The sequence below is a fragment of the Homalodisca vitripennis genome, chromosome 1, assembly GCF_021130785.1.
Source record: "Homalodisca vitripennis isolate AUS2020 chromosome 1, UT_GWSS_2.1, whole genome shotgun sequence".
Classification (NCBI taxonomy): domain Eukaryota; kingdom Metazoa; phylum Arthropoda; class Insecta; order Hemiptera; family Cicadellidae; genus Homalodisca; species Homalodisca vitripennis.
In genome coordinates, this window is record NC_060207.1 from 108,326,528 (window position 1) to 108,354,202 (window position 27,675).

General features: G+C 34.7%; 1 protein-coding gene across 2 annotated transcripts; it reads left to right on the forward strand.

Annotated features, from left to right (window-relative positions):
- The first annotated feature begins 19,165 nt into the window (after positions 1-19,165).
- On the forward strand, positions 19,166-26,297 carry LOC124368957 (ethylmalonyl-CoA decarboxylase-like). Of its 2 annotated transcripts, none has more exons than XM_046826543.1 (3): positions 19,166-19,550; positions 24,859-25,092; positions 25,733-26,297. In XM_046826543.1, exons 2-3 carry the CDS (start codon positions 24,864-24,866, stop codon positions 26,164-26,166), a joined length of 663 nt encoding a protein of 220 aa, XP_046682499.1. In that variant the 5' UTR covers positions 19,166-19,550; positions 24,859-24,863; the 3' UTR covers positions 26,167-26,297. The 2 variants fall into 2 exon arrangements, with proteins under 2 accessions (XP_046682499.1, XP_046682491.1); XM_046826535.1 differs by having other exon boundaries at positions 19,168-19,545.
- Positions 26,298-27,675: the final 1,378 nt, after the last annotated feature.

A 27,675-nucleotide genomic window follows, 5' to 3' on the forward strand; every position in this document is an offset into this window, starting at 1 on the left:
AGTTTAAGGTTGTAGCTTGTTATTTTGAGTTGTGTCACTATTGCCATGATTATGAACATTTAAATCTGATTTATTCATTGATAGTAAATAAGTAAAATAAATTTAAAAATCAATAAAAAGGTAGTCATGGCAATTGTACAACAACGATGTGTTATTTTTAGGTTGACTATGGCATCCAGAGGCCAGAGAATGGTGCAAGCTGCTTTGCTTGAAGAAACGAGAGAACAAGAAATAAAACAAAAGAAACAAGAGGAACACGTAACAGAGTTTGAACACTGCACACACACGACTGCAAAAGAGGATGACAGTAATGTCTCAATTGAAAATACTGTTCCTGACCCTGACATAACTGATTTTGCTCAAATTAAAAACACTGTTCCTGTAAATGCTGAAGCTACCTCATGTTCGAATTGGATAGCTACAGAAAGAACGGGAGATATGAAATTAAGGTTACGTAAAATAAAAGAACAAAGCTTGGAAAATAATAATTCAAGTTCCGAAGATGTGGATGACACTGATGAAGACCCCAACTTTACATGTACTTCATCTAATGATTCATCAGAAATTGAAGACGACACTACAGAAGAGTTAAATGAATCCGAAGTACCGGTAATAGAAAGTCAGTTAGGAGATGAAAATATGAAGAAGAAGAGTAAAAAAAGACGTGCAAAACCTGAAATGTGGAAGAAAAATAGCAAAAAGTTGTGCAGAAACACTGGGAAAGAATACATTTCTAACTCTCGGAAAAACCCCCAAAAAATTAGAGGAAAAGCACTTCAACCACCCTGCCCAGAAAACTGTAAGCTAAAATGTTATGAAAAAATCAGTAATGAAGAAAGAGAGGTCATATTTAACAGTTATTGGAATCTCGGTAGTTTACAACTGCAGCGAGAGTTTATTTCAAAGCTTGTCACTGAAATAAAACCAAAATATCGGTACAAAAGGGAAGGCAGTACCCGAAGTCTCAACCATGCATTTAATTTTTTTGTAAATAATGTCAAAATACGTGTATGCAAGAAGTTTTTTAAAGCAACCTTAGACATAAATGATAGGCCTATCAGGACAGTACTGAATAAAATTAACAATGGGTTCATAGAACCTGATAAGAGAGGAAAACATGGAAAGCACGCTGCCGTTGATCCTGCAATGAAGCAAGGTATACATGACTTCATTGACAATATACCAAAGATAGAAAGTCATTATTTGAGGGCACAGACAACACGTGAGTATATCGATGGTGGGAAATCAATTGCAAGCATTCATCGTGATTATGTTTCAGAATGTAAGAGGCAGAACAAACTATTTGGAAATTTGACTTTGTTTTCAAGAATCTTCAATGAAGATTTCAATATTTCCTTTTTCTCCCCCAAAAAGGACCAATGTGAATTGTGTACTGCTTACCACAATTTACAAGATAATGAAAAAGACAAACTACAAGATCAGTATGATACACATTTGAAAGAGAAGGATCTGTCAAGAGAGGAAAAGAAAAGAGACAAGATTTGTGCAGAGAACAATGACAACTTTGTTGCAGCTGTTTTTGATCTTCAAGCGGTTTTGCCAGCTCCTAGAGGAGATGTTTCGGTTTTCTTTTATAAGTCAAGAATTAATAGTTTCAACCTAACTGTAAGTAGCCTAAACCTGAATCACGTGCAATGTTATTTCTGGCACGAAGCGGAAGGCAACAGAGGTGCTATTGAAATCGGCACTTGTGTATTTAAATACCTTGAGCAGTTAGCTGAAGAAAAGAACAGCACGGACCTAGAAGTAGTGCTTTATTCTGACAATTGCTGTGGGCAGCAAAAGAATTCTTTTGTGTTTGGAATGTACCTTTATGCAGTACAAACACTAAAAGTGAAATCAATCACTCATACATTTTTAATCAAGGGCCATACCCAAAATGAGGGTGACAATAGCCATTCAATAATTGAAAAAGCTGTGAAAAAAGCACTGAAATCAGGTCCTATTTACACTCCACCAGAATACGTGAGAAAATTATTCGATCTGCAAAAAAGACAGGAACTCCTTTTAAAGTAACAGAGTTGTCTCACAGTGACTTTGTTGACTGGAAACAAGTAACGGAGAAACTGGGTTCCAATTTCACGAAAATTGTCAACGAAGAAACATCACCAGAAACACCAGAGAATGGGAGTATTGAGGGGGAGGGCAACAACAAAGAATATGTAAAAAAGAAAGAAGTAGCCAAGAACAAAATTAGTATAGGAGACATAAAAGTACTTAAGGTTGTCAAAAGTGAGTCTCGAGTTCTTTTTGTTAAAACCTCATACGACCAAGAAGAATTCTATAAAATTAAGGTTGACGATGTAAAGTTGAAAAGAGGAGAAAAGAAGAAAAAGGCAGTTGAAGTGAAGAGTATCAGTTGTCCTCCGGCATATACAAAGAAAATTTCTGTTTCCGAACGTAAGAAATCAGACATCCTCGGCCTTGTAAATAGTAACCATATTCCAAGATTTTATGGACCGTTTTATGAGTCCATTTTTAAATAGTTCTTCATTCCATTGTTAAAGTAAGCTGTTTACTAAAAGTTTTGTGAACATTGTGTATTTTTTATTTTTATGTAATAATGTTCAAATAACTATGAATTGTTTGATTGTTTGTTCTTTTAACGTCTAAATAAAATAATAATTGCAGTATAATGAACTTGTGATCATTTATTATGCAAGGCACCAAACTAATACAGTTCCTAATGAAAGGTAGAAAACCAAAATAAATTTAGTTTCTGTTCAGCAAAAGTGACACAACTCAAAAACCATATGTATTTTGGGTTATGGTAACGGTTAAAGTTTTGATATTGAATAAGTCATAATAGTTATCAGTTCACAGCAGATAACAGTACATGTTCCACAACCTAGCCTTTCTAAAATAACTGATGTTTGATTTCACAAAATAGGTAAAGTTTATTTTTCATGCTCTGAAAAGTTGGGTTTTTTTTAGTTGTGACATTATTCTTGCCGGTGTGTGCGATATATATATATATATATATATATATATATAGTTTCATATAAAACACAGCATAGTGTTGTATAACAATTATTATTATTATTACTTTTTTTAGCAAATAATTTTACATTTCATGTTTCTTTTGAAAACAAGTGTTTCCATAATTCCTTTTTACTACATATTGTAAAAAGTTCCATATATAATCAATATATCAATCAGTAGTTTTAGGTGCACATGTACGTATGTGTGTTTATGTATATGTGTATTTATGTGTATGTATGTATATGTGAGTAGGTATGTGTATATTCTTCTTCAAATATTTTATAGTTCTGATTATTATTATTTAGTTTTTTTTTTAGTATAAGTAGAAATAAATTTTTATGTTTACATATTGCATATTTGTTTCAAAATTTAATATGTTATTCAAGTAAGTATCTTGCCGATACCTTGTCAGTGTCATGATTAGCCGTAAGTTTAAGTGTGCATCTTGTGTAAATTTACAATGTTTTACGGATGTATGTGAGAATGTATGTTGTATGCTAGGGTTACCCACAATTTCGTGTCTGTCGGTGTCGCCTGCCGCTCGCTGCCCGCGCTGTCGGGCTGGGGTCCCCGGCTGATGGTCCCGCCCCTCTCCCTCTCTCACAAATTATCTGCCGAACACTTTCTCCCTACGATAATTTTCTAAAGGCAGCTCACGTTAATGCTCAATCGCTTTTTTGTCGTATTGACGATTTCAGAACTATATTTCGCTCTTCACAGTTTGATTTAATTCTAGTTTCTGAGACTTGGCTCAAACCTTCTTTGAGTGACAGGGCTGTTGAGTTGACGGGATACTCCTTGTTCAGGAATGACCGTCTACATAAGGGTGGCGGAGGTGTCGCCGTTTATGTCAAGTCTCACCTTCCTGCTTCTATCCTTCTATCATCCGACACATCCAGAGCTGGACGCCCAGAATATATGTTTCTAGATGTCAGTGTTAACAGATCACACATCTTAGTTGCCGTCTGTTACAGAGCTCCTAACCTTGGCTATCTTGCTGAATTCGAACATGAACTTCTTAACCTCTTGGCTTGCTGCAGTCATGTTATTGTGATGGGAGACTTTAACACTGATTTACTTGGACCAGTTACCTACGATCAAACCTTTTTATCAGACATGTTTTTTTCTTGTAACATGACTATACTACCACTTCATGCCACTCACCATACTGCCGCTGCCGACACCTGGCTGGACATAATTGCTGTCGATGACCCGACCCTCATTGCGCACCATGGACAACTGCCTGCCCCTGGACTTCAAAACATGATTTGATATTTTGCATCTACAAACTTCTTCTCCCCAAACCTAATCCAAAGTTTATTAAATACAGAAACTACAAAAACATTGATCTTGACCTTCTGATTTTCGATACCTCCAATATTTCTTGGCATGAAATACTATTTTCTGATGACGTGAATGATATGGTTTTTCAATTTAATTCCCTAATTCTTCAATTGTTTGATAAACATGCTCCAATAGTCTTCAAACGTGTAACAAAAAAGCCTGCTCCCTGGATTACTGACTTTATTCGCCATCTTCAAAGACAGAGAGACACCGCTTTCCGCAAGGCTAAGCGAACAAAGAATCAGCACGATTGGAGCTTATATAAAAGACTGAGAAATCAGACACAGCAGCAAATTAGAAATTCTAAAATTAGATTTTACTACAATTACCTTTCTCAGAAACAATCAACTAAAACCCTGTGGACGAAACTGAAAGAGCTGGGAGTGGGCAAACCTGATGGTGACCAACAAACCCATTTAAATCCAAATATAATCAATAACTTTTTTGCTAACGTCCCCATTGATCTGTCCCGTGCTCGTGATTATGTCATAGAGCTAGAGGCTTCTCCGCTTGACAGACCTGTTCATCAGTTTTCTTTCACTCTGGTGACTGAGGCTGAGGTGTTCAGGGCGGTCATGAGGACGTCTAGCAATGCAGTCGGGGCTGACAACATTCCAATCAAGTTCATTAAGAGCACTGTCACCCTCCCAGTTATTACTGCAATATTTAATAAATCTTTAATGTCCTCAACTTTTCCAGATATATGGAAGCGTGCTCAAATCCGTCCCTTAAATAAGTGTTCTTCTCCTAAAGCTCCATCTGATTTAAGACCTATTAGTATACTGCCGGCACTATCCAAGTGTTCAGAAAGAATAGTCCACCAACAATTCTCCCGTTTTATTGACAGTGGAAATGTTTTGTCGGTATTTCAATCTGGGTTTCGCCCTCACCACAGTACTGCCACAGCCCTTTTAAAAATCACTGAAGATATAAGACTTGCTATGGACAAGCGACAAGCTACAATTTTGACTCTATTCGATTTTTCCAAGGCCTTCGACTGCGTGTTTCACCCTCTTTTACTGATCAAATTGAAGAGGTATGGTTTCTCTGATGGTTGTGTCAGGTGGGTGGTGTCATATCTCTCCGAGCGACAGCAGCGTGTCAAGACTGACAATGGGTGCTCCGAGTGGAAACCTGTCACCCGAGGGGTGCCTCAGGGTTCTGTACTTGGACCACTTCTTTTTACACTCTACATTAATGACATAACTACTAGCATCCGACACTCAAAGTTCCATCTTTACGCTGACGATTTACAAATTTACCGCCACTTTTCACCTAATGAGATGGACACTTGTGTACAAGTAATGAACTTTGATATTGATTCAATAGCTTACTGGACTTGCAGACATGGACTGAAACTTAATGAAACCAAGACTAACTGTATTTTAATAGGCTATCAAAGGCTTATTACTAAAATCGACATTAATACTGCTCCAAGACTGATACTGAACAACAAAGAAATAGTTTAAAATGAAAAAGTAAAAAACCTGGGAATAACTATCAACAAAAACCTGGGATGGGCTGATCAGGTGTCACTAATGTGTAATAGGGTTTTTGCCTGTATACATGGCCTCAAGCGATTTGCACAGTACTTGCTGTTGGATGTTAGAGTGATGTTGGTGAAAACTCTAGTTTTACCTCACTTCAATTACTGTGACGTGGTGATCAATGACATGACTGTTGACCTTTCTAATAAAATTCAGCGTGCACAGAATTATTGTATTCGGTTCATTTTCAACTTACGATGTGATGATCACGTATCTCCTTATTTTGAGCAATTATCCCTATTAAAATCCAAAGAACTTAGAGATCTTCATGTACTTAGTCTGTTGCACGCACTAATCCACAATGGTTGTCCAAGTTATTTGGCCCAAAGTTTCGTTTTTATGTCTGATATTAGTGCACGTAGAACTCGTAGGGGTGCATCTTTATTATCAATTCCAATTCATAGGACAGCCTTATATAATAAATCTTTCACTGTTTCCGCATGTCGATTGTGGAACGCTCTCCCAGACAACATCAGAAGTATTGACAAGAGCGATCGCTTTGGGGCGGAGATTAGGGCCTTTCTGCTGCGGACTCGGCAGGAGTGACGGTTGGTGGTTCTTGTGGTCACACTTGGGGTAACTGTATGTAAGTTGCGTGGATGGGGAATGAATGCTGTTAGGATAGGATAGTTTTATTAGTTGTGTGTTGCATTAAGAGATTTTTGTTAGAGTTTAATCGACATGGTTTATTTGAATTATAATTGGTATATATACATTATTATGTTAAATCCAATATGTAAGTAACTATTAAAGTGATTTAGTTTACGTGTCACTTACAATGTATGATGATGTGTGTATAGGTATGATTATATTTTACTTTGTTTGTTTTGTTTGGAGGTTAAGTGGTAGAGAGGACTTTTAAGTCCTAACTTCGCCTCTGTAAATAAAGTCATTTTTCATTTCATTCTTCAAGTCTTGCACTGAAGCTGTCGAACACCTTCTCTAACATTGCAGGAGGCAGGTTTACAATTTCTTGGCTTAGGGCTTCTTTTAGTTCGACCAGTGTGTGGGGTTTGTTTGTGTATACTCTTGCTTTAAGGAACCCCCACAGGAAAAAATCACAAATGGCAAGGTCTGGGGAGTGAGCCGGCCATGCAATGTCCCCAAAACGCGATATGACTCGGCCACGAAACGTAGTTCTCAAGAAGTCATCACCTCATTAGCTGTATGTGAAGTTGCCCCATCCTGCTGGAACCACATCCTTCGGCGCACTAAACGATTTCTCTGGAGTTCAGGGAGAAGGAAGTTTTTCAGCATCAGGAGGTAACGTTGCGAATTGACCGTAACGGTTCCTTCTCAAAGAAGTATGGTCCAATCACACAACTTTTAGTTACACCACACCACACAGTAACCTTAGGACTATGCAGAGGACGTTCATGCAGTTCTTCAGGATTTGTAGGTGACTAATAGCTAAAGTTCTGTTTATTGACATAACCATCCAGATGAAAATATGCCTCGTCTCTCATCATGACAATTTTGTCGTCAAATCAATCATTGTCTCTGCAAACGCTCGCCGATTTGCATAGTCAGTAGGCTTCAACTGCTGGACGATAGCCATCTTGTATGGGTGGAAATGCAGATCAAAACGCAATATTCGTCGTACCGAGCGGTCAGACATGTGTAAAGCAGCAGCTTGTTTACGGGCCGGCCGCCGAGGACTGGTTTCCACCGCTTCTCTAACTCGATCGATATTCTCTGGTGTCCGAGCTGACTTTGGACATCCATTCGACTTGCGTTTTAAGGCTGAACCGGTAGCTCTGAAGTTACTCACCCATAACATAATCGTGTTACGAGTTGGGACTCTTCCTCTGGGACCAACATTAAAACGTCTACGGAACTGCCTCTGAACAGCAACGCAGGAATCCCCACTTTATAAAAACGCCACGACAACGAACGCACGATGCTCAGCCAACCACTACTCCATGGCTACTGAAAATGTCCACATGTGGGCTCCCGAACGCGCTTATGCCTACCACCCCCACCACTTACTCGCTCTACAGCACGGTGGCAAAAACTGTCAGATCATTTTGCCGCACCCTGTATGTTGTGATCAAGGGTAATATGACAGGCATTAGGAACTAAATAAATAAATAATGTTTAATGTAAAAATTGGTACTAAAAAACCTGCTACAAATAAATAATAATAAATAAAGAATCAACAATTGAGTAACAGGTAAGTATAACTAAATAAAAAAAGTATTCAATTGTAACTCTGACATGATAAAATATTCGTCCACGTGGTATAAAGAATTCGTGCAAAGAAACATATACATTTTAATTTTTAAATTAAGACTACCGTGTTTTGAAATTTTGTTGTAAAGTCATATGCCTACAATTATGTAATTTTGGAATTAAAAATATGTTATTCCTTTTGGCAGAATGTTATCTAAAATTTGGTGTTATTTAATTTAAAAAACTTATTCATATAGAATCTGTTGATTTTAAAAAGACTCCTGGCACGTTCATATTTTCTGTCTGCTTTCTGCCACGCTGTTAATGGTAACACAAGCAGGTGTGCACTCCCACCACTGGCAGTCCCCTTGCCTGATCATTAGGGGACGTTGGTATAGGGCAAAAATAATTTTCTGTTTTATACATTCTAATAGTGTAAAAGATTTGTCTTTTTATGTGAGAAGTAATTCTACAAAGTTTTATTTTGCTAGAAACACATCTTGAGGTGCCGCAAAAGGCTTGAAAATAGTTTTGTCTATTCATTTTCAAATTTTCTAGATTTTTATTTTTTTTTGGGATGGTATTTTATGTTTATTATTTTAATATAAATAAAACTAAACCTAAAACCATGAAAACAAATTTAATTTGCTGCCACCATCATTTTATATCCCCACTCAGTGGGTATTAAAACTTGAAAAATAATGTTTTTAAAAAAATTTTACTTTTTTGGCTTTAATGTAGTAAGATATTGATAGATACAATATTATGATGATTTGTCTTTGCCTAACATTTATTAAATAATTCCTCCTTTTGTTTTTTATAGTACAGTGATAATATTGAACCAAATGAAAGAATAGAAAAGGCATTAACCTATGCAATAAAGTCACATTCTATTCATTAAACACAATTATATTCATAAAATACAAATAATAGAAAAATCAAACATTGTAAGAAAGCTAAATCGTTATTCAATTTTCTCAATTATACATTTGAGTTAAAGTGTCTCTTTGTTTCAAATTTTGGCATCATCTTGTGTGAAACAATTTTGGCTTTGACAAATCTATTTCTTTCTTTGAGACCACAAACACAGAGTGATGATTCTCTTACAAGCTTGATTACTCTTTCCACTGTTTGTGTATGGCAGGTAAAACGTGGAAAATCAATATCATCAGGCCATCTTCTCTTGATTAACTTCTGTACTTAGCTAAGTCCTCATCAGTCACGTGCTTTGTCATTGGTGGTTCAATGATTGTAACGTCAGCCCAGTTGATAATGTTGATGTAATCTTCAGCTTTGTTTAGTTTAGGTATCACAAACTTCCGTACTTCATTCTTATGTTCTGACCTTGCCTTCAAAAGTCGTTGGAGGTCTAATGTGTTTTCTCTCATCACTTAAGATGCAGAACAACATGTTTTCAGAGTGAGTGTAGTAGCTGTTTCTTTGAATAACTGTTCGATTATTTTGAAGTGCTCGTTGAAAAGGTAATGTGAAAAAGAAATCAATTCCCATAAGTGTTTAGCTCTTATTTACCAAAGAAGGCTTCAGCTTAATGTGACACCAAATGCGATCGTACACCTTAACTACATAATCTGTTAAAGTTTTCGGAGGGTTCTCTGTTCTAACCTATAACCGGAGAATGCAATTAGTTAACGTCAGCCATCGCACATGTGCTAACTTTCCAGGTTTCTTCATAGCTAGATCAGGGAGGCAGATTCCACTTGAGATTGATTTACACATTTCAAGTAAATACTTTTGATCGATATTTAGATCTTGTTTCACTTCTAAGTCCGGAAGGTTGTCCTCTATTGGTGAGTACGTAACTACTGGAAGCTCATGACATTTTTCAAGTAGTTTGTCTCATACTCCTCCGAACTCATTAAGTCCTTTTGTTTTTCCATCTTATGTACAAAAGAGTTGACGCAATAAAACAAACATATTAGCCACGGCAAATACTTAAGAATGTTCTTTTTTAATAGAGTGATAACACCATTATTAGGTCCAGTTTTTATAGCTGTGCCATCACATCCAAATTTGTTCCCTTTTTCTGTGTAACAATTAATTGTCTTATTCTTTCTGCCATCAAAAACAACCCTTTTTCTCTCTAATTTTATTGTTGCCACTGCCTTTTTTCGATTACTGGCTCTTCGAATTTTCATCCTGTCAATGACGTTACTTTTGCTCTCCTCAGAAATAACATATTTAAGAACTGCAATTGTTATAGCTGCTGCAACCCTGTCTGAAACCCCAGTTCTATCACACATAGAAGCTATTGTCAGTAGTTGTACCATATTTTTTGTTAGTGCCTGAGAAGAGGTGGAAGGCTTCATCGTCAGTTGATTCTGCTAAAAACTCATCTTCTATATCATAATCTTCAGGTTGAAATACATCAATTCCAATCATATTATCTGATTCTACTACATCTTGTTCACCTATAACTGCCTTTTTAAGAATAATTGCAAAAATACAACAATATTTTTCACAGATACAAATGTATTGAAATTCTATAAATTTCACTACAAAATCACAATTTCTAACCTTTTGCGGCACCTCTTACCTTACTACAATCATGTTTAAACTTTAAAATTGATTAAATAATACCAAAAGGCAACTTATTGTCACTATTATGTATTAAAATAAAAAATTAATTTTTTCGTTCCACCCTACTGACCATACCATATGTGGAGACATATGGTTCTGTCATAACTAAATACATTTTTTACCACAGATTTTTCTTTCGTCTATTAGTTGTAAAAGGCAAGTCTCACTGAGCCTTGGCTCGTTTTAAGTTGGGCACACATATTTAATTACATTCTGAATGAAGATATTAGTATAACATTATATACAAGTAGGTTTCAAATAAATAAACCCTTGTAAACACCATTAGATGTGAAAATTGCATTGGACTGAATGAACTTCAGAGCTTTACAACAGATAAGATATAAAGTATGGCCACAGAAGTGTGGTTAGTGAAGTGCATGCACGTGGAGAAAATCTAAAAGGACTTAGCAGCCGCAGTACCACAGATTGTCAATATTATATAATCCTTTATTTTATCAGTTGGAGATGGTTCGGATACAGACAGCAGTGACAGTGGCCCAGAATAGGAAAACCATTTGAGGAGTAAAAGAACTACAATGAAAAACAATCATTGACGGCGGTTACATTTGTTATTATAAAAATATATTTATTCCAGTATTTTAATTAACTAAATATTATTGAATTCACTGAAAATTAAAAGTAGAGAAATTAAAATAATAGGGCACATACTTCTTTTTTTCAATTTTTATAGTCTCGTTTAACGTGTTTTTCAAAATAACTTAATACTATTCGGCAAATCGAAATCGTGAGTTTAAATTGACATTAAAAAGTTATTGCGCCTTCACCTCAGCGGCTAGCACCTTAACGCAACCCACCACACAGATAGCGTTGTTGAAAGGGCAGTATTTGGGTTCCGCGCAGCTAAATTCCTCTATCTGTACAAAGGGAAGGGGGAGTAGTAGCCATCTATGTGTTGCAATGTCTCTTATTGATGTATCTTAGTACAGCAAGAACTTCATATGCAAAGTAGCTGTTTTAAAAATTACCCTTCATAAAGGAAGTCTTGTCACGGGTAAATATAGATTACCTAACTGCAATGTGGATGAAGATTGTGACATAATTTCAAGATTAATAAAATGCACCAAACTTTATTGAATTTGAAATAATGCAAAGTACTTTAATGGGAGGTATAAATATTGATATATTAAATCCAGAACAAAATTAAAATTAAATGAGATCCTGGCTTTCCACAATAGAGAACGGTTAAAACTACCAGTAACTAAAATTACTTATGTAATATTATTCATTGGTTCAAATATCAATATACACTATTTGAAAACTCCTCAGTTTTCACACGATAATATCAGATCACTTAGCACAAACCTGTATAATAAACATGGCTTGGAAACAACATTAATCAGCTACATTTTACAGGTGAATTAACAAAGGAAATCTAAATGACGTAAAACTATTGCTTCAAAATTCAAGGAGGTTTTCATGGCACTTGTCACTGAAGATGAATTTAATGCATTCAAATCAGTTCTAAGAACTATCTTAGACATAATTTGTTCAAAGAAAAGTTCAAGGACTAAAGGAAAGTGTAAACCAAAACACTTTGCTGATGATGAAGCTTTTCAACTTAAAAAATACCACTTTGAATCCCGATACTGATTTCAAAATACTGTAAGTGATGCAGGCAAAGACCGAACTTCTCAAAGAAGAAGACTGGTGTCTGGTTCGATTACTGCACCGATTGTTGGCCTAACGACCTAAAGATTAGTTTAGTTTTAAATAAGAGGTTCGTTGGCCCAACGATCAGAGGTGTAATCTGATCGATTTGTTTGATAAAGTAAAACATAACCTAACCGGGTCGTTGGCCCAATGAACCATATTTACAATTTAAACAATAAATTTACAATCAAGGTTCATTGGCCCAATGATTAGAAATTTACCTACACATACTTATATACACTTAGCTTATATGGCTCGTTGAGCCAATGACCCCATTACAGTATCGAGTAAAATTATAATACATATACAGGTTCGATTACACCACCGTCAGTTGGCCCAACGACCCAATCAAATAAAACATTGAATTTCAAATAAAACGGGTTGATTACTCCACTGACCGATTAGTCCACTACGGTCAGGGGCAGGCAGTCGCTCCTGCACTATATTAATTTAGTCTGCATTATGAGTGTGAATAAATTTGATGAAAATATAATTATTATAAATTATATATTAATAAAATGCAGGTATGAGGTAACTTGTATATTATTATTATTTTTTGTCTGTAAAGAACAAACTACATTAGTTAATATAAAAGTAATATATTTTAGTTCCCATTTCTTCTACGTATATGTGTGTTGTGTGTTACATTAGTATTGGTTGTTGATAATAATATACATACACATGTACAAGTAAAAGAACTGACCAATTCTCTTGAAAAAGCGATTGTATAATGTTCTGAAGCATTTACACATTTTCGTGTATCTGGTACATTTCTTCAGAGGGATATAAACTACATTTACAATAAACATTAAAGAAAAATATATCAATCATTAAAAATGAAATGAGAATATGTAGCCAACTTTAAAATAGAAGCCACTGAAGAAGTAAAAGTAGATTGTTAATGGGATGTTAGAGAAGGCATTACATTATCTTATAACGGGAATTCTATACGAGGTTAATCTAAAAACCTAATGCAGCTGTTAGGCTCTTAGCTATAAGTAGAATAGTGTAATTTGTGGTACTATATTAGAAGTACAATGTTATTAGAGATGACGCAAAAAGAATTCAAGTTTCACAATGCAATTAACCACTACTAGAGTTTAATTTCCCACAAGTCCAAGAATATTCTTTTGGTGGTGTCTTCTTCAGCTTTTTTCCCCCTACTGCCATGCACTTAAGCCTCGAGGGCTTTTTGCGCACCCCGGAAACACCATGAGGCCCACCAATCTACAACTTCAACAGTTCAACAAACCGCCGAAAACAACCTATCAAGTCCTCCTGAGAAAATTCACCACCCCTGTCCAAGCTACCAAAGATGGCATACCGCTCTCTTGTTATTGCAGGGCAATCAAAGAGCAGGTGCTCAGCAGTCTCCTCCTGCTCATTACACCTTCCACAGAGCGGATCCTCCTGAAGGATGCCAACTCTGTGTAGATGCTTCCTCAGGTGACCATGCCCCGTAATGAGACCAATGACCTTAGAAGACATTGATCTTAGAAGACATTGATCTGTTTAATGAGAGAAGGTCCGAAGCCACCTTGGAGGAAGGTGACTGTAATACCATTCTATTCACTCTCAAACCCGGATGCAACCTCCACCTTCTCCCATGCTCCGCGCGAATCCATTTCGAGACAACCCTAGAGGATTCACCCTTGGAACACCGCAGAACGGTTGAGGGCCCGTCATAATTGTTGCTGAGCCCTGGTTGGCCAGGGCATCAGCTCTTTCGTTCCCAAGAATCCCCTCATGACCAGGAACCCAACAAATGGTTACATTGTTGATTCTGGCAAGGGAGGAAACGGTCTGATAGCAATCCCAAACCAGTTTGGATTTGATCGCGCAAGAATCCAGCGCCATCAGCGTTGCCTGACTGTCCGTGAAAATGTTAATCGTCTTGCCCCTATATCGCAGACGAAGATTCTCACGAGCACATTCCATGATGGCTGCGACCTCCGCTTGAAAGACTGTCGGATACGGACCCATAGGAACCACCAGCTCCCTACATGGTCTCACTCCCAGAATTCCAGCGCCTGTGCCGCTTTTTGTTTTTGAGCCGTCTGTGTACCATTCGAGCTCCGCTGGTGGGAGAGGTTTCTTCCCCTCTGACCAATCATCCCTTAAGGGTAAAATAATCCTAAAGGGTTTGTCAAAAGAAAACTTTTGTGGCATCTGATCAAAGATCATGTGCAAAACATCCTCCTGTATCAGAGTGCTAATTCTGCAGTGCCCACCGCTGCAGCCCGACCAGAGTCCCATCTGCTGAAGACAGTAGGCACTCCTCCTGGCCATAGCTCGAATGACAATGTCCAGGGGGGCGAGATTAAGACAACAGTCCAGAGCCGCGCCTGGTGCACTAGGAAAAGCCCCAGTGATATCAAGGCAGGTCATCCTTTGGATACCCGCCAAACGTGCTACCACCGTCTTGGCCACCATACGACAGCTGCGTACATTAGTGCAGGTCTGACCACGGAAACATAAAGCCAGTACAAGAGCCTCGTCTTCAGTCCCCAGGGCCCACCTATCACACGTCTGCATTGCATTAGGGACCACTTACCCCTGGCAATGACCCCTTCTAGATGAGGTCCACAGTTTAGAACCCTATCTAGGATCACGCCCAGGTACTTGACCTCAGGCTTCAGCTCAACGGGTGAGCCTTTAAATAGAAAGGGACCAATGCCCTCCATCTGTCGCCTCCTGGTAAAGGAGCTTCAGCTTCCTTCCAAGTTGAAAATTGCAAACTTGAATTGATTAGTTACGTGACAAACCTTGTTATAATTATTAGTAGTTTTAATTTGAAGTAAAAGTTTTCTTTGGCGTCTTCTTTTTAGCTTTTAACGCTGTTATGGCTGAATAATGACAACTGTCGACCGTAACATGGAGTCACAGTCAACGAGTTTATTTACATGCTTTTCTGGTGGTTTTCTTTCATTTAATTTACGTCATAAAAGATAGTAAAAGGATTAGTTGATCAGTTTACACGGCTGGTGTAACAACATCTGCCTTTGCCAATTTACAACGTATACAAAAATAATGCTTACACAACGAAATTCTTGAAATATTTCGGCCTAACCATGGAAAGCTACTCTCAGTCACAATATTGTTCTGGTTTGAGATCTGTTGACTGAAGATAGTTTCCCACAACAAAACCGATACATTTTAAGAATTTAATTGGGTAAGCAATGTTTCGACGTGGTCTGAACTGCAAAACTTAGATGTTATCAAATCATAAAGCGCGTGTTTTAGAATTTTAGGTTATTATAATTAAAGCAACAACTACCGAGAAGTGTTCTATTAAATTTTTAAAACCTTGAAGTTTGTGTACATTCTTTACATTTACTCTATATCATTGTCCAGTATGACTTAGATAGTGAAGCAGTGGACTTGTACACACAGAATATCAATCGTGCACATTAGGCAAACTAGGCAGCTTTGAGGGGCGGCAAAATGATAAGAATTTGTACACATTTATATTACTGAACAGAAACCGAGCCAAAAAATACATAAATCAGTCTCGTGTTACTTTAAAACTCAGCCTTTATCATATTAAAAATTATCCCTATATGTAACAGTGAAGACAGCAACAGTGTTAATGTTGTGTTCGGAGGTGGGCGTGATGACACTGTGATGTGGTCTTCATACTCCTGCGTCGGTTCTATAACTCCATTATTACTACTTGTCTAAACTTTTACTCGTCAGTGTATCACTCAATCATTAGGCTAGTTTTGAGGTTTTTTATCGACACTGTTTAGTTTTTATTACCTGTATCTAATGTAGCTTGATTAAGCGAGCACCCCACACATAAGAGGGCACGCCAGTAGCTGTCGCCCGCTCATCTCCGTTTTTAACGTGGAGCTAAATTGAATGGGAAATAGGCACTTTTCTCAAATCCATACATTTTTCTTTTCAAAAACGGACTTTGTAGTGGAGTACGTGGGGGCTTTGACCTCGGATTACAATTATAGTGAATGAATTTATATAGTCGATGTGATATTTTGTTTGTCAGAATATAACATATATAAACATTTTTCTTAAATTTTCTCTTTAACGTCACATTCTTATAATACTAGGCACTAATAGAGTGGGTATCTCTGTTATACCATTAAGTCATCTTCAAATACTAACTTATTTTATATATCTCAGACCTTATTTAGAAATAACTTATATGTAACAATTTTAGTTTATTCGAACCTGTGTCAATTGAAATATTCAAACATAAAGTTAACAATAGTCTACTGCATGTTGGACTTGAAGAGGCCGAGACCTTGTTGGTGTCCGAGTGTGGGTGGTCATGTCCACTTGTTGTACCAACTGTTTGCTCCTGATTATGGTTTACCTTCGACTAACTACTACAGTAGACATTACTGAATACCTACTACATTTTTCTCTATCTTTGGCAGTAAACTTGAAAAAAAACCGTGCTGACTGGTGCTGGATTCCACTGATGGTGATGAACATTTTAATTTAATAGAGACTACAGTATCTTTGATGTAAGAGATATATCACTGTTCCATTCCTTGGAGATTAGTTTGTTATAAACATACTATCAATAATACGATTCTAGCCTACGCACATGCTGCTTGCCCATGTAGGCTAATTTCCAAACGTTGTGTATAATATTTTTACTTATTTATTGGACATATGTTAATTATCATTTCATATATTAATAAGAATTGTAATTGTAACGGAAATAAACTTTCTTTCATTTCATAAATTGCAATGTTCACCAAATTTTTTTATCTAGATTTTTTTATTGTTTAAACAAATTACTATTAAATTAATCCTTGAGCAAATAGTTCTACTTTAAATGGCATTTTTTCATATTACATGTGAAATTTCACCTAAATAAATATAGAGAAACATCTATTAATAACACCACTGTATGTGTTGTGGTAAACGGACTGTAGGTCCACGACGTAAAACTGTCGGAACCATTTCTTACCTCCTTCTTAAGGTGTGGACAGAGGGTCCACGGTCCCGGCCTGGGACCTACTGTCCGACTCACGGGTTTCTTTTGACGAGGAGTTGACGGGATAGTCGTACTCACTCTACAGCACTTGAATGGATGTTCGATGTATATACTCGATATCTGCTAAATATTGTTAAGTAGAATACAGAAGAAGGCCGCTAACAGAAGGAATTAAAATTAATCTACAGTATATGCATAAAACATAGTCGGGTTAGTTATACCATTTATAATTTAAGAATAGCTATAACGATTATAAAGATCTTTGCTTTATTGGATTCGTTTTCAATCCGACTAGCAAAACAATGATTAAAGTATTGTAAAAGTGCACTAAAAATCAGGCAAATAGAACAAGATTTTTATATTATAATATAGAGAGCCTGTTAATGTCAACTGTTCTGTGTAAACATTATGTTATGACAGCACAATCATTTGTGTAGGCAGTACCGGTTTTAGCACTAGTAGCGCTCTGGGCGAGATTTCTTCGGCGCCTCCTAACTGCAATTCAATTACATACGAAAAAAGGCTACCGGTGCCCCTTTTCGTCCGGTGCTCCTGGGCGGTCGCCCAACCGCGCCTTACCCTAACGCCGCTCCTGTGTGTAGGTAATTAATTTAACTACTATTTTCAATTTGTTTACGTTTGGTCTTGATATCAAAGTGCTAGCTTGATAATACCAACACTTCTTATTTCAACCTTTTCTGCAACCACTGTTGAGCACAAAAACAAATATTCAGATAAGAAAACTAAAATGTTTAGCAAAAATCTACTTTTAACTGTGTATTTGAGCAAATATTATGTACGAGGTGCTTAGTAAGTAGGCTACTGTGATGCAGATATCAAAGAAACGTGTACTATATAACTTTTACGATAAATTTAAAGAAATATGCTTCTTAGATCTTTGTATGTACATACATACATGAAATATAATTATCCAATATTATATATAAGTAGTATATAAAAAGAAATGAATCGCTTCCATTGGGAAGGTAGACCACAAGAAACGATCATCGTAATGACATGTAATTTTCACAGTAAGTCAAATAAAGTCTGTTCTTTCTAATAATATAGTTTTTTAGGTCCCCGGTAAGAAAATCTCTTCCAAAATAGTGGCCCTCGGATAATACCAAAGTACCTAAAACTCTAAACAAAAGGATAATGACTGATTTCTTAGGGAAATTCTTTTCATAATCAAAAAATTTTAATCCTGTCAGTTGGCCAGTAAGTAGGTTCACTAACTAACAGTCTACTTAGCTGGTTCTTCATACAATTCCCGACCTTATTGTTCATCTCGATTTCTTGATTAACTTCAATGCTTCTTTTTTCTCACTGATGACAGCAACTTGCCATTCAGGCCCATCACACTAGGATGTGCCAAAGTCTTCATCTTCGTTTTCAACCACGTTCGCGGAGTGAGTAGGCAGACATGTGTAGGAATGATCATGACACACACGTCCTGTATTTTTTATGATACAGAAAACAACTAATAAAACAACAATAGTTAATAATTAAACACAGAAGGCTTGAATTAGAAGAAAGAGAATGAGAATTACTTTTCATATATTTGAAAAGCATTATTAGAATATTTACAATAAACAAACGTTATTTGAAACTTAACCGTTTATAAAACCTATAAAAACCGAGGACAAAAGTATAGGTGATTGTATACTCCCAAATTTAACTCAACAACTGAACGTTTCAAATGGAATAGATTTTTAGCATTGGATGCAATATCATAAACTGCAATAGCATATAATATAAAATACGTTTCTTTTACATATCCACCTATACGCTGTCGATACAGCTGATCATTTCTCTACTCTATACATAACAGCTGATTCCTATTAGAAAAATTAAGTGTGTCATTACCATAACAATCAACCTAACCTAACAAATTCACGAAGGAAGTCATGGTGGAATTGGATCTGTGGGAGGGTTAAAGTTCAGTACTTGTGTTTCATACTTAAAATTAATGTAATTTAAAAAATATAATTTAAAAAAAATCACATTTCCAGGTCTTATAGAATTATTTACAAATTACAATATGCTGAGCACTCTAAAAAATTTGTTTTAAAACTGATTCCTTGTTTGGTGTTTCTTTTTATCAAGGGGTAAACCATTCCTGTGACGATATAGCTTTATATTTATCGGAATATACTGGAGGAAGTGTTGATATTACAATGGATGAAAAATCAGGAATTGCAACTTTACTCCTAAACCACCCTGAAAAGAAAAATTCTATCACAGGTAAGGTAAGAGTAGTGTTATCCATTTTATTCTTTGTAGCTTGATACTAGGTTATTTATGGGATTTAATACTGTATAATAATATATTATTTTTGTATTAATAATGAATTGTACCAAAATGGGTAAATGTATTCTTTAGCCTCTTTACAATAGCCTATTAGATGTTTTTTCAAAAGGAAAATGTCTACAAACTAGTTTAAAACAAGAATAGAAAATAATTTAATTTCATTAAAGCCCAAATTTGTTTAAACTCGTAAAAGTAACTAATACTAGAGTTCCTGTCTGTCCACTAATATTGGAATTATGGGCATTATGAGTTGTCTGTTTTGTAAATACAAGAAAACAAGTAAATACTAATTGCTTGAAAGAAATTAATTAGCCTAATGAATTTACCTTTTAAGCCATCTTTATAAGTTCTAAATTAGTATAATTTATATCAGGTAATTAAGGTCTCATTTCCCTGTTATAAATAAAATGTAATGAGGTACATATTCATGATCTGACTTAAAATTTGAGGGGCAGCACTTTAAATCACTCACTGCTAGCAACAAATAAAAAATATCCTTCGAGATAGCACCCGTCATAAAACAGATGCATATTTCAGAAAGTAAAGTTAATCATGAATGTCTCTGGCCAGCAGAGTAGGTTTCAATAGCAACATCATTAATCTTTGAGTAAAAACTAAAAGCAAACTGGCCAGTCAGATTACACATGACGTTGACATTGCTGATAAGTATACAATGTACCTTTAAATGATTGCAGTTCTGGTGCCCTAGGGAAAATACCTTTTTTCCTTCCCCTACTATAATTTGATCACTCCCCCCTCCACAAATAAATGCTACAACAAAAACAAAACCTCTCCTAGCATGTTTATGTGATGAGACTTTAATTAATTATAGATACAGCATGTTAGTGTATTTATTCTCAAATATAAACTTATACATAAAACAAAAAACTGCTTTTTCACAATTCGGTACAAAGAACATTATTTCCTCATATTTAACTTAGATATACAGTAATTTATCTATCATTTCATTTTTCCAATTTTATTTTTTTGTGAAGATAGCCCGAGTTCACTTAAATCTGGACACTTGACTTTTGTATAAGGCCAAGTTTTTAAGAGGGCTCAGTAGTTAGCTGCCAGCTGCGCATTTGAGGCTCCGCTTTTAACATGGGGATAAAGTTACAACTTTGTTATAAATAGGAATTCGTCTCAAATTCGTAAATGTTACACTCCAAAAATTTAGATTTTTAGTGTCTCAGTACAAATGAAAAGTTAAAAATATGATTATTTTTTTAATACTAAAGGTTTATAATTTATATTTCAAATAGAGTTTCTAAAATAGGTTTATAATTTATATTTAAAATAGAGTTTCTATTGGAAAACTTTTGTACTGAATATAAATTATAAACAGTTAATATTAACAGATAATTGTATATTTTTAATAAAAGAGCAGAAAAACCAGGACAAGAAGGTCATAACGAAGTAAGAAAACACCAAAGGTTCATCTTACTAAATTAAAAACAGTTCCAGATCTAAAAAAGGAAAAACCTGCCCTGGAAAAAAAATTCGAAAATATAACTATTTTAGTGTTTCACTGCAAGTAAAAGATATTTGAGGGATAAGAAGACCAAGCAATTAGACCTATTTTCATCTGACCAGCTCTTATAGAAGAGTGGAGGAGCAAGACAAATTCCATCAGAAAAACTGATCAGCTCTCTTGTGTCACAGCTCATGTCCTGATAAATTAACCAACCTAGACAAAAGAGTGGGGGAGCTTCATAAACAGAACCAATTTTATTGTAATTTTCGTTATAGAATGGAGAAAGTCTGATATAAAAAATAAAGGGTAGGGTACGATAAGCGGACCCGGATTTTTATATCGAAATTGGCAAACGATATTACTCAATTATAACCATCGATATAATCAATCGATACTAATTAATTATTTTGAATAATTAACTTAAATAATCTATATCAACAGCTGTAAACACTTTCAAACAATACACGTTTAAAGGTAATATTTCAATTTTACATTCAGTAACATTTGATTATTAAGAATGGAAGTCAATTTTAGAAAACTACACAACATTGCTTTGAAAGATGATAAGACATGTTTTTCGTGGCTTCAACATGTAGGACTCTTACCGAAAAACCCATTATGTAAAATTTGTGGAAAAGAAACAAATGTAACTGTGAGAGGAGCAAATATGGTCGTCTTCAGTTTTCCTAATTTTGGTTATAATAATTTGTTTAATTACTGTTAATATTAATTAAATTCACATTTTAATTTAAAACATATGTTTGTTGTTGCGGACTACAAATACTTTTATATCGATTGATAGTCTAGGATTTTAGATGCGAATATTAGGTATCGACGATTACATTCTTCGATATAAAAAACCGGGTCCGCTTATCGTACCCTACCCAAAATAAATATTACAACACATTACAATCAAGTATGAAATACAATGTACACTTACTAATCATTATAATCTACCTCTGTATTCAGAAATTAATTTACTGAGTAAAAGACTAGAGAGGTGAGCCATGTGGAAATTTTTGTTTTAAAAGTTTGCAAATCTAATATTCTTTATGTTTCAGGAAGTTTGTTAAAGAGCTTGATTTTTTAATATTTAATACTCTTAATACATTTAGTCAATGTAGTTGTATGCAGAACTAAGTCATTGGCGTGCTTGTGTAATAATTATGTTTGTCATTAAAGCTTGTAAAATAATCTAAATTCTCTCGTTCATTGATTAATTTTTGAAAAATAAAAATGCATAATATTATTATTAAAATATAATTTATAAGTATCCTGCAACCCAAACAATACAGAATTCTTATAGCTCTCTTCTGCCATAGGAACACTTTTTCTGCACCTCTGTTACCCCATAATATATTTGTATACAACAAATGGAATGAAAAAAGCTAAAGTATGCAATTTGAATTAAGTTAATACTAAACACAGCTCTTAAGTTTGTCGTAATAGAAAACAAACTCTCGAAAACTTAGAAATTAAATTATTTGTATGTTCATACCATGTAAGCTTATGATCTTAAGTGACCTAAAAGCTTTACTAGCTTCAAAATGGAGTCTTTTATTTCAGTATTTTGTAGAGAGAATAGTATGCTTTCAGTTTCATATTCATTAATTTTAAAAAGTTAGACAAACCACATTGAAGCTGCATTGATTATCCTCTTGGTGTTGCCCGCTAGAAAGCTCTGTGAAAGATAATAAATGGTGAAAGGCAAAATTGTTGAGCAACAAACACTAAAACTTGAAATTTATGGACTGTACAGAAAATGACACAAAATTGTAAGCTATATGAATGACTGATTCACCAGTATCACTGAAAGAACAATTAAAAACAACCCCAAACTATCTATAAACTATCTACCCCAGCCACGTATTTTGTATAATTTTCAATACACAAACTAAATATAAATGCATAATACATTGTTAAAAATCCCAAACATAAATCTTCTGTAGCAGCAGACAACATCTCTACAAAAAAACTAAAACACTGCAATGAACCACTCATAATCCCTTGTTAACAACAATGAACCGCTGATGCAGAATAAACACTTCCATGAAAACAATATTAGACACAATACACTTACCACCTACCAGTTCATAATCTCTCCTAATATGAAAAAAAGCCCTTCTACATAAGCATGAAGTTGTACACAACCTTCTACTCCAAGAATGGAGATACCTCACAAACAGAAGATTGAAGACTGCTCTTACTGCTTGGGTGGTCAATACTTTTTACACATTTAACAAGTTCATTGAAAGAAGACACAACTTGACAAACTTAAAGATTTTTATTTAACTTGTATATTATCCTATCTGACTCCATTTCAATACTTGATATACTCGTATGTGAAAAATAAGAATATTTGTGTTTGTATTTGTACTTTATGGGAGCATGGTAAAGCTCTATTTCTCAGTCTCCTGAATTTTATCACATACTTACTTACTTATTTTCTTTATTACTTTCACTTATCCAACACAGTATCCAAAACAACGTATTAATTATAGCCTATTATGCAATACAATATGTAGAGCCAGAATGAGATAGGTTTGGCTGCAAAACTAGTTTATTCTTAATCCTAGCGAGATGGGTTATAGGAGATGTCTTGTTTTAAAAATATAAATAATAGAAGGTAAAGAAATGTTTTATTTCACTGAGTGAAATTAGAGCTAAGAATCCCGACACAACCTGGCAATTAATACGCATCCAAACGCTTTTCAGTTTTTTTGTAAAGTGTATATTTTGTCAATATTTAAACAACAAAGTTAAATATTTTTTTCTGAATAATCTAGTACATGACATGGTTTCTATATCTTAGTGGGTATTTGCCAGTGTATAACTGGACAATGATTTTAATTTGATGATATTTTTCGAGATGGTCTAAGTGAATTTTACAAAAAAAGTATTTTTGTATCTATTTAGACAGAAATCCAATTTCAAATCCCAGTTATACCTCTGTTTGTCGGATTTTAAGGAATCATCACAATTTTCTTCTAAATGTTATCATCTTAGTCAGTATGCCAATCATGTCCTTGGATATGCTTAAATTTAGTTTTTTTGTCAAGGAGGTTTACATGTTCAGAACTATCTGTATGTGATCAAATCATCATAAATAGTGCCAAGAACATTCATTTGAAATTGCAGTAACCCATCACTTATCGTTAAGAAGTTTTAGCATCAGTAGTTATTCAACTGTCCTTAATAAAATTCAATTGAATGCATGGAACATTTTTGCCTCTGATAGAAGTGTAGGGGCACCTACTTGTAAGGATATTTGATGTTTTTTAAACTTAGCACTGTTGTGGAGACGGTATGAAAATTATGTTCAACAGACCCTCACATGAACACCCTGAATGGTTTGCTGCGATCATGAGAAGAGCTGATAACCACCGAAAGAGAAATTTCCATTTCAGTGCACATTAATTTATGCAAGAAAATAAAAGTTTTAAAAATTAATAATATTATAAAAACATTCTAAATATATCCAATAACTTCTATAATGTTACAATACACCTAAACTAATAATACGTGTTATAGTACATATAAACTAATAATAATAATAATTCATTGGAAAAGTAATTAACATTAAGATATAACAAATACAATATAAAACATACAAACAAAAAGTAAATTTTATTTTATTTTCAGTACTATAGAATGAAAAGTAACTAGCCATCTACTTTAATAGTGACTCACATGATTTCTGAGATAAATACTTACCACATAATACTCAAAATATATATGTTATTGTACCTTGTATGTTGTAAATGTTACAGGAAAAATGATGGTGGACTTGGCAAATGCCATAAAACAGCTGGAAAGTTGGGAGACTGGTAAGGGAATTTTGATTTATGGAGCAGATAATAACTTTTGCTCAGGAGGTGATTTGAACTTTGCACAGAAGACAGGAACGGCTGAAGGTGGCTATAAAATGGCAACATTCATGCAAAATGTACTAACTCGTCTCCAGCACTTACCCATGTTGTCGGTTGCATTCATCGAGGGATACGGTAAATACTACTTTTTATTCACATAGTTTTAATTTCAAAGTATAATTCCATAAGAAAATTTAAGAAATAAGCATAATTTTTTTGTAGTGTTTTCAGAACATTTAATGTTGGTTCTTGTAAACATTTTTTAGAGCCAACCATGGTAAAACGACCTTGAATGTTATCCCATAAGAACAATGTTTGCTCTCAAACATAACGTGTCCTTATTTTCAGTTGTAGAATGATGTAAAATGTATACTATAACCATATTTTAAAGATATGGTTAATATGGATCCAAACGCCTTTTAGTTTTTCTTGTAAAATTTATACTTTTTGAGTATGTAAATAACAACAGTGAAAATATATTTAATATTACTAAATATAAAGTAAAAATATCAGAAACTGTTTGGATACATGTAAGTAATATCTTTAAAGTGAAGTATTTCCATAACCCTATGATTAAAAATAAAAGCGTAAAAAGTATTTGATCTTTTACATTGTTCTTGTGGAGTTAAAATCATGATGGTCAGTAGCCTACATCTGACTCTTAAAAACATTGAAATCAGTAATTTTGAAGTAACATCAAATATTATACTAAAGTAAAAATATTAGTTTTAGGTTTTAATACTATTGATGTTTGTAGATATCTGAATTTTTTTAGCAATCGGAGGAGGAGCAGAACTGGCAATATCTTGTGACTTCCGTTTGTTCTCAAACAAAGATGCAGCTATGGGATTTGTGCACAGTAAGATGGGGATTATCCCGGCGTGGGGAGGCCTGACTACAGCCATACAGACACTGGGGTACCGGACAGCTCTGGACTTGGTGACAACAGCACGAGTGGTGCGAGCGGCGGAGGCTGAGCAGCTGGGTCTGAGCGATGCAATGGTGTGTGATCTGAGTGGTGCGTTGGACTGGTTGGCGCAGCGCACTCAACATGATGTTAGTGTAGTCAGAGCCGCTAAGTGTGTAGCAAACAACACAAGACAGCAGGGTAGTGACAACCTACTCGACTTTGAGAAGAGAGTGTTCTCCCCGCTGTGGGGTGGTCCGGCCAACAAATTGGCTTTGAGCCAGAGAATAAAACACAAATAAGCATTGTAGATTGATACATACAAACTTAGCAAACTGCAAAGATCTGTTCCCTGTAACTTTACAACATGGAAATAATATATGTACTTTAGTACAGTATATTTTATTAAAATTTTACTTTTTGATATTATCAATTTAGTTTACTTTATTGGTATTAATGGTACTGTATGCAAATATTTGTCCTTGGTTATTTTAAAATCTTAATAATTTTAAAATTACTTGTATGGTTACTGGGGTACATTATATTCTATCCCATGTAATGTTTTAAATCGATCATCAGTTCATTATTGGGCAACATTTTAATAAATGTCAGACTTTAAAACCTTGAACCCTTGATGGAATGAAACCCTAATTAAAGGTTCTCAGATGTAGAAAAAGAAAAAGTATATTAAGTTTTTTAAACTGCATAAAACAGTTTGGTACTTGGAGGCAGTAGTCTTAAAGCTTCATAAAATTCTATGTTTAACAAAGTATAAGTACTGCTATTAATATATAAATGGAATGGATTGTCGTGCACTATCTTATTAATATTAATTGTATCATTTAGTTTAAATTATACAATATATTGAGTTTCTTTATTCAATCACAAAGATGATTTACTAGCATTTAACCATGGCTTAATACACAATTTCGTATGTTTTGCACCTGCATGAGCACTTTTGGTTTGAGTTAATTATATTTCCGACACCAATGTTGAATTTGACTTCTTTCTTCGATCAAGAAAATATGTTAAAAAGTTTATATTTATAGTCATTTAAATTTACTCCGGTCTTTGTATTTTTTGTTCCAATGCTGATTTTGCCTCTCCCCCAATCAAGGAAATATGTGTCTGAGAAAATTTATAGTAAAAAGTTAGACTACATTGTCTCTTGTATCTGTACTGCTAGCAGTTACTTGCTGCTTTGCACACAATTTAGTACACGTTTATGACCACTGCTGGTTCGAGTGAATTATATTTCCGACGCCAATGTTGAGTTTTTGCTTTGTTGTCACGATCAAGAAAAGTTTATAGGTCAGAAAGTTTATAATTATGGCCGCTAAAATTTACATCGTTCTTAGTATGTTTTATTCCATAGTTGATTTTGTTTTGTTTCCTGATCAAGAAAATATATATATATATATATATATATATATATATATATATATATATATGTTATCATATATATATGATAATATGATATCCATGATCTGTGATATATATATATATATATATATCACAGATCAGAGAAGCCTACTTCTGTCAAAAGAGAACTAAGATGGGTTTTATATCAGTCTTTAAATTTATAGTAAAAGTTTTTTTAAACATTGTAGAACATTCAGAGCTGGAATTGGTATATTAATTCAAAAGAACTGGCCAGCAAATTTCATCTAGCTTAGTTCTTGTTAACTGCTTCAAAGGGAGTCTTTACAGTCAACTTCTGACCTTATGTTTTAGGACATTTTATAAGGTAGGTTAGTACTCACCTAGTCGCTGAAATCTAATTTTAATTACTCTAAATGTAACCTGAGACG